The 15,561-nt window shown below is 33.4% G+C and overlaps 2 protein-coding genes and 1 pseudogene across 3 annotated transcripts; all 3 read right to left on the bottom strand.

Moving 5' to 3' along the window:
• Positions 1–2,630: 2,630 nt before the first annotated feature.
• Positions 2,631–8,229, bottom strand: LOC110637372 (AP-4 complex subunit mu-like; annotated as a pseudogene).
• Positions 8,230–9,187: 958 nt separating this feature from the next.
• Positions 9,188–12,010, bottom strand: LOC110637351 (beta carbonic anhydrase 5, chloroplastic). 2 transcript variants are annotated; one of them, XM_021787400.2, is made up of 10 exons: positions 11,797–12,010; positions 11,596–11,729; positions 11,432–11,490; positions 10,983–11,144; positions 10,840–10,888; positions 10,615–10,728; positions 10,485–10,538; positions 10,155–10,237; positions 9,928–10,030; positions 9,188–9,646 (listed from the first exon to the last, which is right to left on the bottom strand). In XM_021787400.2, the coding sequence occupies exons 1-10, from the start codon at positions 11,810–11,812 to the stop codon at positions 9,443–9,445; spliced, it is 978 nt and encodes a 325-aa protein (XP_021643092.2). In that variant the 5' UTR covers positions 11,813–12,010; the 3' UTR covers positions 9,188–9,442. The 2 variants fall into 2 exon arrangements, with proteins under 2 accessions (XP_021643092.2, XP_021643093.2); XM_021787401.2 differs by having other exon boundaries at positions 11,596–11,708; positions 11,797–12,005.
• Positions 12,011–13,806: 1,796 nt separating this feature from the next.
• On the bottom strand, positions 13,807–14,960 carry LOC110637352 (transcription factor bHLH30). The gene is made up of 2 exons (XM_021787402.2): positions 14,635–14,960; positions 13,807–14,514 (listed from the first exon to the last, which is right to left on the bottom strand). The coding sequence occupies exons 1-2, from the start codon at positions 14,854–14,856 to the stop codon at positions 14,005–14,007; spliced, it is 732 nt and encodes a 243-aa protein (XP_021643094.1). The 5' UTR covers positions 14,857–14,960; the 3' UTR covers positions 13,807–14,004.
• Positions 14,961–15,561: the final 601 nt, after the last annotated feature.

Below are 15,561 nucleotides of genomic sequence, written 5' to 3'. Positions count from 1 at the left end.
TGGTACTGTTTTAATGTAATTTCCTTTCAGTAGTTGCACTCTGGTTTGGTCTTAGTTGCATTCCATTTGTTCACTTTTTTTTTTTTCACTTAACTTGTCTTGTCAGGACCTAAGTTTTAAGTGTATGGAGTTGATCGGTTGACCTGGGTGTAACATGAATTTGCTCATGCTAAGTTTTTTCTAATTTTATCTATTATTAAAATCATTGCTTTTATATATATATATAAACAAAAGGCTCCAATCAATCAATAAAACCAAATAAACAACTCAAACTTCTTCATTTCTAAGGGCTCAAAACTTTTCACTATAATAATTCACAAATATTCATTAACGATAATTGGTGATACATGTAGGTATTTAAATAAAGGACACATGAATAAATTGATAGTGCTCTATTTGAGGATATACAGGAAAATACGAGTATGCAAAGTACTTTTGCGACTCGTTCTGGGTACTCATGTGGATTTAGGGTTAAATTACGACATCTCTACCTGCAAGATAATAAAGATTTAGAGGGCTAACGGGTAATTCCCATGACACTCGAATGATTATGTTAGTACAAATTAAGAAAGATTAAGAATAGGTAGAAGGGACAAATAGGGAGTAAGAGTCTAGACTGACGAAGTGAATGAACTCTCCGACTTGCTGAAGCAGGGTCCTTCCCCGTTGTAGCAAGTTTACTAGTTAGTCAGTGTGAATTGTTTGCATTGAGAATACTCGTTCATATCCATTTATCGTACCCATATTGTATTATGTGATGAATACGATCTCTTAGGAACACGCGTCAATCTGAAATTTGTCCAACAATTTATAATGTATCAATTAATAAATCTACAGAACAGGAAATGAAGGCATCCATATCATTGGTATGTCACTGACCTGCCAAAAAAGAAACAACAAGAGAAAATTGAACTAAACAAAATTATAATAATGTGAAATTCTCTCAGCTTCATAATCTGAAATTCTGAAACCACGAAGGAATTGAGAATGGTTAAGAATCCAACTGTTAAAGTACTTTGATGCAGTCCACGAAGGCATAGAATTTTGTGAAATTCTAGGCAAAAATATTGGAGGAGCTGCTACACCTTTCACAGTTGTGCCAAATTACAGATGAAAAACCGTGAACCCTTTGGCAAAGAAAGAGTGAAAGTCTTGATCTCCTACAGAAGAGACCATGAATATGAGAAAAATCCGTCCATACAAAGACGGTGGAATCGAGAACTTCGAACCCCGAAATTTGAGTATCCAAGAGGGAATTGTTGAAGGACGTGATATAGATTTGAGAATCCTCCAGTTCTGTTCTTGCACGTCGCAACCGAGTTGACTCATGAGTCAATCATTTCTACTCGAGTTCCTTTAAGGAATCCGTAATCGGTGATTGTCAATAGCATGTCCATTTACTTCGTTGGCTCTCTTGACTCGGCCGGCGTGTTACACTTCAACTTTTAATTTATCCGAAAGCCAAAAACTTTGACCTCATGCAAAATTCAAATTCCGCTAACTCAGAGTTCCAATTCATCATTCCTTCCATTAGATTATGTTTCAGATTGTTTTGGGTTTTTGATTTTAATTTTAATTTTATTTTTATTTTAGGTAGTACCCACATGTATTATTAAAATCTTTTTAATTAAATAATTTTATTTTTTTAATTTTTTAATTTTAAAAGGTCCCACAATCTGACAATGTATATTTTATAATATTAAAACAATACCGCACTAGTATAAAATTAATGACGTCTTATCAAAAGTATCATTCTTGCCAAGGGGTCAAGTACAAAACACTTCTTTATCAAATGACAAAAAGATGGATTTTTTCTTTTTTTTTTTTTTTTTTACTCGAAAGTTAGGATTTTGGATTAATAAGCAGGAGAAGGCGCAGCAGTACAAGGCAAGGGATCCAACTAAGATCCACAAATTTTAAAGGAACAAACCCCAAAACTCACTCTAGCTCACAATAATAGAGCACAAGGCCCACAACACTTCTACATGGTCAAGGGATAGTTATAAGCCATCTCTCGATAGCGTAGACAATTGATAGCTTTGAGCGAGTCGATTGTTTTTAAATGTGAGAATGATTTCCATGCCATGAAGAGCGTAATTGCATTTCATAGAGTGTAGCGTTTAACAGCGAGGGCAGGATTTTCTAACTGCTTCAATCTCTTACTTGACAGTACACAAGGATGGAAGGCGGCCGACAGAAGTTGGCTAAAATATTTAAACAATTATCAAGGTCAAGTGATGTTCATTAACTTTGCTACTTCACATAGTCCTGATTACAAATCGAAGTGCCAATGGTTTTACCCATTATTTATTTTTAACAAATGGTGCGATTTGCTCCCATAAAAAATTATTAAGTAATTCCTCCGTGAAAAGTTTACGAACTTACTGGAAAATATAAATCACTCAGATATAATATTTTTTTGAAGAGTGAAATCGAAAGCCTACACCTCCCCCACCATTTGATCTTAAACCTAAGGTGGTGACCAACCTTTTCATCTCAAATCTACGGTTTATTCGTGTGGACATTTCCAGAAGTGTTTTTTTCATCTTTTAAGTATCATGAAGTTTTTAACAAATGACAATCTAGCACTGAACCTTGGAAGTGATTCTGAATCGCTGGCGAAACACAGCTGCTAATACAAGGCTCAAATTCAAGTATATAATTATGGTAATAGGTAAGGATCAATAACACATTGAACAAAACAAAAATTATAACAATACAAAATAAAGATGAACAAAGGGTAAATGGATGACTACCGTCTTCATAATTGAGCAACGTAAGAATTGGCCCAAGTAACATATGTCAGCCATCAATAAGGGTCATAGCTATTAGACTTCTTTGTTATTTGCAAGTATTTCACCTGCATCAAAGAATCATAATAAAGAATTGCATTGTCTTCGAAGGCACTCAAAGGAGTTGCAACTTAAAGTATGCACCAAGTTAATCTGATGGCGCAGGTAACTTACTTCAAACATAAAGCGTCCTTGAAAACCATACAATACAAACCACCCTTAGCATTACAAGGAGATGAAAGGCAATCAACTGTTGCCCCACAGAATATTTCAGGATGGGGGATGGAAAGGGGGAATCAGAGATTGGACTGAAATAGACACCATCTTTAGAATAAATTTGTCTAGGTCAGTTTATGCTTAACAATTATTTGTTCTGGAAGCATGGAGAAAAGGGACAAGGGGATACAGGGACCAGTTTTAATAATGACCTCTTCTGATTCGTGTCTAAGAGTTTGAACATGATATACAATACCATTTCCAGGTAATGTTGTGAAGTTACTGCCAAAACTCAGGCATCCTGGCCTTGACCACAGAGCAATGGCCCAGCAAACAAGCAGTGGGCGGGGACGAAGTAGTTGTAGCTAGAGCCCAAAGGCATAATATGATTAAGGTGGCCTAAGCACATGAAAGACGTATAAACTTAAAAAATTTCATAATTTTGTTAGTGGAAAGATAGCAGGCAAAGTTAATGGCTCACCAGAAGCCTAGAAGCATTGTACATTGGTATTGTGAATGTCATGCTAACTGGACCAGCCTCTTTTGAGATATTCCCTGCACTGGGCAACAAATATTTTGATTGGGTACCATATGAAGCAAACATCATAAATTGAAGCATGGCCTCATTGCAAATGACGGATAATATATACCATGCAATTCCTGTGAAAATGCCAGCTTTGCGCGCAATGGATGTTCAGATCCACCAACAATCTATTGCACATTTGCATGTGTAAGTTAAATATTAGTTAACTATAATGATAACTGCACTAAAAGGACAAACTTAATGGACCTCGAAGCAAAGGCATATTTAAGAAACCCTAACCTTTTTTAGTCCCCATTCAAGTCTCCTATTTGCCTCCTTGAAATCTGTTGTTTGCCCAATTGCTCCAGGTTCCAACTCAAAATTAGCTCTATAAATGACCAGCATTTATCGTATTTTAAATAGAAACACAGCTATCTGCACAACCAATATGATCTACCACCATTGACAAAACTAAAAGTCAGATAGGAAAAGCAACCTGTCCCAAATCATTTAACATTGCTAAATGCTGAATCAGGTTGACCAACACACAGGTCTGCCCATTTTTATAAGTTTTAAAGACCTACCTAGTCTACAAAGGGCTACTGCAAAGTCTAGCAATCTTCCAGTACTTCCTTGCGACCTAGTTTTCCTTTAACAAAATGTAGTAACTAGTCATTGATACCTTGCTTAAATGGCAAACAAAAGTATGCCATCTCTTTAAAATGAACTTCCAAGTAATGTATCTACCATCTCCCTCAATTCATATACTCAGACAGTTTCTAATAATTCTAAGTTCACTTGTTATGCATCAAGCAAAGGACTTTGTCATATTATATAACAGTTGGCATAGCAAAAGTTTTCTGCACAAACAAAAAAAAAATGCACAGCCAGCAAGCTCCACAAAGAAACATGTTTTAAACCACAAGATCATTTCATAAAATTTTGCAGAAATGCATAATTGAGCAAGGACCAAAACATATGCAAAGGGCATTGTCTGCTTAATTCACCAAACAAGAGACTACAAAGAATGATACCTGGTAGTATATTTTGGCAATGGCATCTGTACAACAATTGTGTTTGTAGTAATGCTTGAGGAAAACTCAGCCGATATTTTAAGAATCACCTCAATGCACCAGCAAATATAGGAACAGCATGGTTATTCAAGATAAATATTAAAAATGGTGATCAGCAATATAACTTTAAAATATACTTGGAAATAAAGCCAGCCACGGATGGTTCAGGGCAGAACCAGCAGTTCTGATCCATGGAGGAGAGGGCTCTGAATAGGACAGCAGGGGACAGTTCCCCACGGTTCTGGTTTGAGGATTATTCTCATTTCGGTTTGGTTTTGGTTTATCCGGGTTGAGGCAATCCAACGACTGAAATTTTTTTCAATTTTTTTTTCTTTAAAAAAGGTTCAAACCGGATTGTTAAGCCAAACTACCAGTTCACAGGGAGACAGTCCCAGGCCAGTTCGGAACCATGGACGGTGAACACTCCCAAGCCTGGATTTGACTGGTCCGGGACCAGTTCCAAATCGACCGTTGGCCATGTATACTTCGAAAAGCAAAGCAATAAAAACAGAATATAATGAGTGTTATGCCTCATGCCCAACACAGATACTGTTATGCCATAATAAATGGTTCCTTTCCTCTTGGTCATTTTCATTATCACAGGAAGATAGTATTCACCTTGAGGGCTCCTGCTTCCTCAATCAAAGTGGAGGTTTGAATTCCCGAGTCAAACGATAGTTCATGACAGGAAATTCACCATCTAGGGGTACCTAAAGAGCATATAATTGCCTATCTAAGAAGCAAGAGAAATAAATTTAATCTCTTCAATTAACATATGATTTTCAAGCTTACATTGTTTTAATTTCACTCACCAGTGTCAATGTTCTATTCAGATCAAAATTATCAAGACGTACAGATTCATGGAAATTACAATCATCAAGTATCACTGCTCCTGACCCAGATGAACTCCTATAATCTGTAACAGCAAGTGGCAACAATTGAGATAGAGGGAGAGTTTTGACCAAAAATTAGAGAAATTAGCTTCAAAGATATTCATTGATATCATTGGTTATCATAAACACTCTCACACAATAAAAGAAAGAAAGGGGAAAACAAGTAAACAACCCTTTTTGAATTTTTTAAAAAAAAAAGGGAAACAAAAAAACTTTCATTAGGGACCAAATTTATAATAAGCAATTATATATACATTTAATGACTAGTAAAGTTGTCATTCATAAGTACATGTGGTTTTTCCTTGTCCTAAAACCTTGATGACTACTCACCACGCTTGCCCATAAATGCATTTGGCAAGGCAACATAATCATGAGTTATTAATTTTTTGAGGTAATCACGCAAAAACTTGAAATATACCATAGACTGATCTTCCACTGCCTCTTCCTATGCTCAGGTCTTCATTAAGGGCTAACCGAATTTCAGGATTTCCAGTAAGATTACTCTTCATTTGGTGGTGCCATCCATTTCAGATGTCAGTATATAAACAATGATTAACAAATGGCTTAATGTTGAGATGAAAAAAGAGTATTTTCATGAACAAACAAATCAGTTTACATAAAAAAAGATCATAAATGAGCTCCATGAAAAAATCATAAAAACTCAATGTGACATGAAGACCTTTAGTGATATCACACATGAAATTCTAACCACATCTTGATAACAAGTTGATCCAGTGCATAGCTGCAAGTCTGTAACTGCATTGCTGAAGAAAATGCTAATGCAATTTTCCAATTGGATGTGTGCATGATAAGGGGATAAACACACTAAAAATTTAGTTGTATATTTCAATAATTACACTAGAGCTGAATGTAGCACTGATTTTCTCGATTATATCCACAAATATTTCCTCCCTCTTCCTACCTCCAGGCTCATTCGCCACAACAGATTTTGTTACAGCTGTGCCTGGCATCCTTTTTGTCCCTTGCTGCATTCTTCCAAAGTCAAATCAAATGAAATATAGGAGCTATCAACAATCAATATTATCCAAGTATTATAGAGGCTGCAAACAGCCAACATCAATCACGATTGGCTCATTAAAAACATTGGACTTCAACACTTCAATGGATGTTGCTTGTACATAACCAAAATCCTGGAAAAAGAACACAATTGCAAGTCTAACTAAAAACTTCTCCAATAGTTATACTTTCCTAAGTAAAATGTCAAAATTTCATGGACAGCACATGTCTATTACTTCTATTCTATACACAGAAAAAGGTAAATAGTACATTCTTCCAAAAATTCAAATGGATTGACGTAGGATACAGTATGATGAAATAGCTACATAAAGATCCACTCATGAATCATTTAGAAATTTTGGAATGAGCAGGAGATGGTAAGAGAGTATAAATGTCACCATTGACAATTGAGGGGAGAAAAGGATCTCTTCAACTACATGAAATTAATAGAAGTGCTAAAAGATTAAATTAAAGATGTCTAAGTCAACAGTAAGGATGAACAACTATACATACTACACAGAAGTTAGAAACAAAAGCATGAGAATCAGGGAACATACACTTGATTTAGGCCAAAACATTTCAATCTAACGGCAAGGTTTACGAAGGAAGAGCAGAAAATCTTCATAGATGCCCATACACATGGCAACAGAAAGGATAGACAGCATGATAAGAAAACTTACTATCACTTCATCAAGCAATTCATACACAAGCACAAAGTTTTTCCACAAAGAATCTTCAATGAGAGTCCCAAGGTAATCTTTGATAACGCGAGCAATTCTTTGCAAGAGTTCCAAGACCAGAGAAGGTGACACATTAACTCTTGTGGTCGCAACAAATAATAACCCAACAACCTTTACGTGAAAGTAGTTCATCCCATCCACATTCTGTTCATAGAACAAAAATATAAAACAGAAAAATTAGCATACTGATCTATATTGGCCAAGAATAATCAAAAAGAACATACTCTAGAAACCGCATCAAAAAATAAGGTAAAACCACAACTCTCTTGATAAAACAAAATTAACAATAACTTTGTGCAAATAAAAATTATCAAATTCAAATAAAGACATTTAGAAGACTACGGTTCAAAAATAGATGCCGAATGCTCTTGATATAGCATCAAGAAGCAATACAGGCAACATTCTTAAAGGTTTTCTAATTGTTAGAAATGTCCTAACAATACATTTCCAAAATCAGAAACACATGAAATTCAGTAATAATTAACAAACAAGGCATAGATTCCTCCAACTAGATATTCCTAGCATGAAAATGGCTATGAAACCAAAACTTCACTTTACGGAAAAATATTTCCGTACTTCCTTTTGGAACTTCACCGCGATCTGCATTGCAATTAACAATTTAACATAGCTACAATGCAAAACTCAAGTTTGAAATTCCAATAGATATCAGCTCACTCTCATCCATTAGCCAATGCCTATAACGAAAAACCAACCTAACCCTATTGAAATGTTCAAGGTAAGAAAACAAATTTTAACGCTGGTCACTAGATCTTTAGCCTTTAAACCGCAACTTCAGCTAGTTTTGAATGTTAACGACGCTAATATATGAAATTTTAAACAGAATTATCTACGATCAGGTAAGATTGATGATAGATCCTTTAATGAAATGAGGGAGAAAAAAAAGAGAAAGAACGTACAGTCGCGAAAGACAATACTATCTCCACGCTGGGAAAGCACAAAGAACTGAGAGATCATGAGTTCTCGGCTTCCTCCTCCTCCTCCTCCTCCTCCTCCTCCTCTTCTTCTTCTTCTTCTCATTATTTTCTGAATCTGTGTCTCCGTAAACTAGGCTTGGGCCATTTTTCCTTCTTGTTGATATAGTGACTGTGACGATTTTATTTCCCCGTGAGCTTGCATTTTTCCAATAATACAACTTAATCCTTAAAAATTTATAATTTACTGCATTTTTAGTCCTTAAATTACTTTTGTTTTAGCCTTTCCAAATCTTATATTTGTTCTGATGGTATTATGAATAATTAAAGCATATATTTTGAAAAAAAAAATTAAAGTGAATTTTTAAAACAAATCATAAAGAATTTTTGATATATATATATATATAATTATTTATTTTATTTTTTATATATAATTATCTCTAGCCGATGGTCGAACTAGAAAATTAACTCTTTTGTTTACTATACATATAGCAGCTGTATTGGCCCAATTACTCATTTTATGCTAATATTTTATTATTATGCTATTATTTAAAATATTTAATTTCTTATATAACAATAAAAAAAAAAACCTATTTGATATTACAGTAAAACTGTTATTAAAAAAATTATTTTTTTAAATATATTAATTAAAAAATAATTTAAAATTAAATTTAATAAATTTTATTATAAAAATACTAAAACAGTAAAAATATATTTTTTTTAAATTACTTTTTTCAATAATATTTAAAATAGTAATTTTGACTTCCTAAACTAAATGCCAAACAGGCATAAAATCACCCTCTATGCTACAGAAGCTGCAAAGTTCTCATCATACTTCATGAAAAATCGCTTCATACACATTTCAGGGAAATATTTTGTGAATGCAATCAACTACTGCAAAACACATACACTATAGCCACCTCAACAGATGAGCAGATCATTTGTCTGCAGGTTTCCTCTTCAATTTATTGCAGAGAAATGATTTCTAAAGAAGATGAAGATGCATGAATGTTGGTTATTTTTCAGATTTCAATTTTGCAGTTCTAAATCCTACATTTGGCTGTTACACTTGATTCTCGCAGCAGCTAATTGGTTTACTTCAGATCAGTTGGCAATTGGTGTTTGCATATGATCTATTTATCACTACAAATCAAATATATTTACAATCCTTTGAAGGCATATTTCTGTATAAATAATCAATATAGTATTGCAATAGTAGAATCCAAATTGTGGGATGAAGAAAGATGCAAATAAACTCAGCACCACAACTCTCTGTCTTTGGCTGAGAATATCCACCCTTGGCCAACATTGCTTATTTCCTTGAAATCAAGAGTCCACTTCTCAAATGTACAATTCAAGAAATCATAGTATCCTCCATGAACAGAAAGCATCTCTTTCCTCACCTTCTCTTCAATCCATGGATATGTTAGCAAGTTCAGCAACGAACAGTTGATAGATTCCTGCAATAATTTGAATTAGATTCTCACTTCAATAGCAGCTGAGTCGCAGGATGTTCTCATCTATCAAATTTTAGCCGACTCCACGAGAAACACAAAGATGTTAAGAGTCATTAAATATCTGTTCACCATTTCCCTTCCTTCTCTTCCTTTAACATCTAGTCAAAGTGATCAAGTATGCTCCTCCTAACTATTTTTCAGAGGACCTAGCTAGAATTGCAATTTTTTTCACCAGTAAATATTAAATAATGTCGTATCACGAATTGTGGATAAATAGAACATACCTTCTCACAGTGTTTGCATTGTTGGTCAAAGCTAAGGCCACTTGCATCAGCTTTTGTTCTTAACTTGGCAACCTTTGCAGTAGCAACCCATTTCTCAACAAAGCTACGAGACAAAAAAAATTCAGAATGACGAGAAAGTTGAAAGAAAACCCACCAGGTATGTTGAGAAAAATTGTTAAAAGTTCGTAACCAACAAGAGGGGGAAAAGAACAAGTGAAAATTTAAACCTATGGTTCTTTTCATCTTGCATACTCATGAGAGCTTGAATTCCCGCACAGTTACTATGGCCAATGACGAATATATTTTCAACCTACAAGGATTAACAACCATATTTTATGCTCAAATACAAGTCATTAGTTATGCATAGTAGAAGGAATTATATGAAGACTTTCAATGGAAAAACCTAAGCCACAAAAATTTTCTATATGAGAGGGCTGTAATGACAGATACAGCGGAGGCATCACTTGCAACAGCATAATATATGGCGTCAAGAGCACAAATTTTGCATCTTCCAAGAACAAAAAGTTATGGATGTGTAGGAAAAGAAAACCACTTACTTCAAGAGTATTTACAGCAAACTCAAGGGCAGCATTAGTTTCTGTTGGTCCATTCTGTGGAAAAAAAATGAAATTAGAAACTCAGATATGCTTGGTAGGTCATATTGAAGTTGAGCATAATTATCTATACCTCAAGTGGGGGGACAATATTTGCAACATTTCGAACCATAAAAGCTTCTCCAGGTTTGAATCCAAGAACATTAGAAGGGCAAACCCTTGAGTCTACACAAGCAATCACCATAAACTGTTCAAGTTGTCAGTTTAACAAGAACCACGAAAGTTTACTTGCATTGAAAAAAAAAATGACTTTCTAGCGTAGCAAGAAACACCAAACAAAACCAAGTTTGCTTATCACCTTCGGTGACTGCACCTCAGCAAGAGTTTGAAAATGCTCCACTTCTTCTCTGTTAAAAATCATGTGCCACTAAGAAAACAAAAATGCTAACAGAATTCTTTAAAATGATGTAAATCCTTCATTTGATTGTATAAACCACTTACAAATATTTGTGCTTCTTGAAATTCAGAAATCTCCGTTTCATCTCATCAAATGAGGTCGGCCCACCATCAGTTTTGGGCACATTCTGTACTTTAACACTTGTAAGTTGTTGAACAGGTCCGAGGGAATTAATTGAAGCATCTGATCTCAAAAATGGCACCTCTCTACGGAAGAATACAAGCAATTGAACAGCTGAAAAGTGAGAAACTAAACAAAATAATTGAATTTCTTAACAAGAAGTTTCCTAAAAAGCTTACAAGTTGTCTTTTACCATAAAACAAAATTAAATAAATTCATGCATTGACTTTCATGTAAACAAATGGTTGTTTCCATCATAATTCAGAAACAGAAGAACAATTTCCACACAAAATTCAGTAGGTTTCACAGTAAAATCCAACCACAAACTATGGAATTAAGCTTCAATTCCTATCATTTGATAAAGTGAGCTTACTTATATGAAGAGGGTAATCCTAATCGATCAGTATCTTCACCTTTCGCCTGCAGCTTTTCCTGTCAGAAGAAGAAGAAGAAGACCAGCACTCAATAAGATACAGTTGTGCAAATAATTTTAGGTAAAATAAACCAAGGCCGGAGGTGAAGCGAGAAAGAACTCACTGAACTAGAAATAGAACAATTTCTGGGGAAACCAACCAAGGAATTGGTAAAACCAGAAAAGGGCAAACAGACATGAAAGCCTAATGTTGTAATAATCGGACGAGTTCTTATTCCTGTAATGTAAGAACATTTAACTGAGACAAGAATTAATAACTTCAAAAAAGAGAGGGAAAAAAAAAAAATAAAAGAGTGGGTGCTTACGGCATTGCCAGACCATCTCTGCGCTGGTTGTACCATTCGGAGAGCTTCAGCTGGGCTTCTTAATTCTTGTCATTTTAGCTTGCGTAACGTGCTTGCTTTGCCTAAAAAATGTTAGAGGGAAAGCTTATCCATTTGCCAAATGTTTATATGGCTATGGCTTATCCTATTCCCATCTTTATGGGATTGGGACATACAGAAGTCTACCAGTCTGCTTTTCTGCCCTTTTAAATGGAGGAAGCATGGGAATACTGGAAAGCAAAGCAAAGCAAAGGAAAGCATGTGGGTTCCTCCCTCCGGGCCTAAGAAAGCTACTAGCACTAACCAGTGCAGTCTGGGTCAGGCTACCTTACTCTTTGACTTAGACATGAGCACTGTTCGAGTTTGAAAAGAAATCCATAAAATTTATATAAAAATCCATTAAATTTAAATTTGATTATTAGTATTTTGAAGTAGATTAATTTTAACTGATTTTATTCAATTTTAAGTAAAAACTTGATTTGTTTTTATTTAAAAAAAAATTAATCAAACTGAATTGAAAAAGTTAAAATTATTTTTCTAATTCTAATTCGGACCATGGTTACCTTAATGCTTTAGATTCAGTTTAACTCAAAATATGAACCTTTTAAGTTAGTTCATTACGTAAATTTAAAGTTTTCTTTCTCATATAACGGTAAAGAATTAAATGGCAATCGATACTATAAATATTTAAGAATGGTATGTTTTGATAATTTTTAGGTATATCTAAAATAAAGTTAAATTTATATAAAAATGAGTTTAATAATTATTAAATTAAATATTTATATCAATATATATATATATAATTATTTAAAATGCAGTGACTGCACCCTAATTTTTATACTACTTCTTTTAATTCTCATACTTTCATAATAATTATCTTACTATTATAAACTCCAATTTATATATGAAATTAAATTTATTAATTATTGAAACAAACATTTACATCTAAATTTAGAAATATATTATATATTTTAATTAATTTCATATATATCTTAATATAAATATTTAATTTAATAATTACGAAATTCGTTACCATATAAATAGAAAAATACCATTAATTTTTAAGAAATTAAAAGCAAATTACATCAAACTTAAATGTTGCATATTTTTTTAATCATTGCACTATGTTTATATATATGTATACCAATAAGTATTTAGCACGAGTGATTTAACACTCTTATCTTTTAAATGAAATCAAATATTTCATCATCGTGAACAGAGAAGATACTCATTAAGAGTTTTTTATTCCTTAATAAGCCAATGTGAATCGACTCAATGTGTATAAATTAATCTTAATTAATTATGCTGGAGATACCTACGAATATATATATATATATATATTTTTTTTTTTATTTCTTCCATTCCCATGCAACGATTCCATTTTAGATTAAAGCTAAATTTACCGTTTATACTTATCAAAAATGTTCAATTTAGTCATTTTTTAACTTTTAAAATAATTTAACTTATAAATTTTAATTTATATTCAAATTAACCCAATTGATTAACATGTGCCATTTTTTTTATATTTAATTATTTTGTAATATTAAAATATTATTTTTATATTATCTAATTATTTAAATAAAAAATAAATATTATTTTTATTATTCAATATTATTAATTAAACTGAAAATATAAAAAATATATATTTATATTTTCATATAATTGATTAAAATTTTAATTAATTAAATGAAAAAATATAATTTTTGTATCTTATACTTTTAATTTAAAATTAAAAAATTATAATTAAATAAAATTAAAAATATAAAATTATTATTAATTAATATTAAAAAAATAAAATATAAAAATAACTAATTATAATTAATTAATTAAGATTAAAAATAATTAACTAAGTAATTAATATTAAAAAATATTTAAAAAATAAAAAAAGACAACTCAATTACTAAAATAGTAAGAGAATTGCATCTTTTTCAAAATAGATCTAAATTAAATATAAATTAAAAATTTTAAATCAAATTAAAAATTAAAATTAGATTAAATTAAAAGGAAATCGGACTTTATTCCATTCCATTTCGCTTTTGTATGGAAATTTCGTTTCTTGGAATGAGGTGGCATGGATAGGAAATTGAAGAGTTTTGCTACTATAACATTTGGTGGACCAACTATGACCAACTCCCACTAAACAAATATTAAAATATACAAAATTTTTCAGATCAATTCGTCACTTTTCATTCAAAACTGATCATCACCGTTAACCCAACCATAACCTCGAACCCGTTTATTCCCATGGACCACATGGCCCAGTCCAGAACCCGAGACCCGATTTTCCACAACGGCCTTCAATGCTCTTCTCAGAATTCCCACCTCCTCATCTCCACCACCGCCATTAGCCCATTGCAGCACTACCACACTTTTAGTCCGTCCTCCAACCGTCATCATCTCAGCTCGGACCGCCCTGGCTCGAACCAACCGGATCGCCTGAGATAAATCCCGGTTCAACCCAGGTCTGTCCTCACAACAAATGCTCAACCTTATCGTCTTCGCGTCACCATCACAATAACTCAAAGTCGCCTCATCTGATTCTCCAGGAAACGCACAGTTCTGCTCAGGCTCTGCTCCTCCTCCGCTGCTGCTGATGCTACAGCAACTGTCGCTATCCTGATGACGCGCCAAGTGAGCGGCTTGCCTTCTTAGCTCCTTCACGTGATGCACCACCTCCGCTAGCAACGAGGCCTTGTCTGTCTGTTTATAGACCAAAATAAGAGAGAAATCCAAATTACGTTAATGTCCTTTAGATTTTACGCTATTCACGAACTAAGGCATTCGAAAAGAGGAAGAGAAAGAAATACAAAAATAACCAACCTTAGTGGTGCTGGGCAGGAGAGTACGGAGAGTAGAGAGGTGGGCGTTGATACGCTGTCTGCGTCTCCTCTCAGCTTCCTTATGGCTCTTGCATGCATCTGTTGATTTCTTTTGCGATCTCGACGAGGAGCTGAGGATCGATTCTCCGGCGTCCAAGTCCATTACGTTGACCAGGCTTGGATCATGACGAACGAACCCATAGCAGCTTTGAAAAGGCAGCATCTGTATTCGTTAGGTGAAAAGAAAAGGAGAGATATTGTGGCAAGCAAAGGGGAGAACGTGCCAGAGGCAAAGTGCAGACCACGGAAAGAAGAAGAAGAAGAAGAAGAAGAAGAAGAAGAAGAAGAAGAAGAAGAGAGGGGACTGAGGAGATGAGAGAAAACTGAAGAAATGAAAGACGAAAGTAGCAGTTTTTAGTGGAAGACTGAAGTTCAGAACAAAAAGAAGAGAGACAAAGGTTAGGTTATTTTATTTATTTATTTATTTATTTTTTACCACTGATTGTCAAGTGTAGAGAGGTAAATCGTTATTCGAGGACAACGGAAAGGACTGACTGAGTGGGTAGTAGATGTGTGAACGTACACGCCAGCGAATGAGAGGATACTCCTTTTTTTTTTTTTTTTAAGAAAACAAGATACCCTCAATTTAAATAAATGAAAAAAAAAACTTAATAGTTATATTTATATTAAACAATTTCTCGCAATAATTGATTGTTTAATATTTATTTTATAAATAAAATTTAAAATTTCAAAATCTTATTCTTTTTTAAAGAAATACTTTTAATTAATTTAAGTGTGATGAGATTTAACTTGAGAAAATACTTTTTAATCATTTATAGAGCAACATGAAGACTAAGCGATAGCTGCTCAATATTTATTTATAAAACTTATTTCATAGTAATTATAAATTTAATAAATGCATAGAAAT

This window comes from Hevea brasiliensis, chromosome 12 (genome assembly GCF_030052815.1).
Source record: "Hevea brasiliensis isolate MT/VB/25A 57/8 chromosome 12, ASM3005281v1, whole genome shotgun sequence".
Classification (NCBI taxonomy): domain Eukaryota; kingdom Viridiplantae; phylum Streptophyta; class Magnoliopsida; order Malpighiales; family Euphorbiaceae; genus Hevea; species Hevea brasiliensis.
Note: the sequence above shows the minus strand (reverse complement) of the source record. Positions and strands in the feature narration are given on the sequence as shown.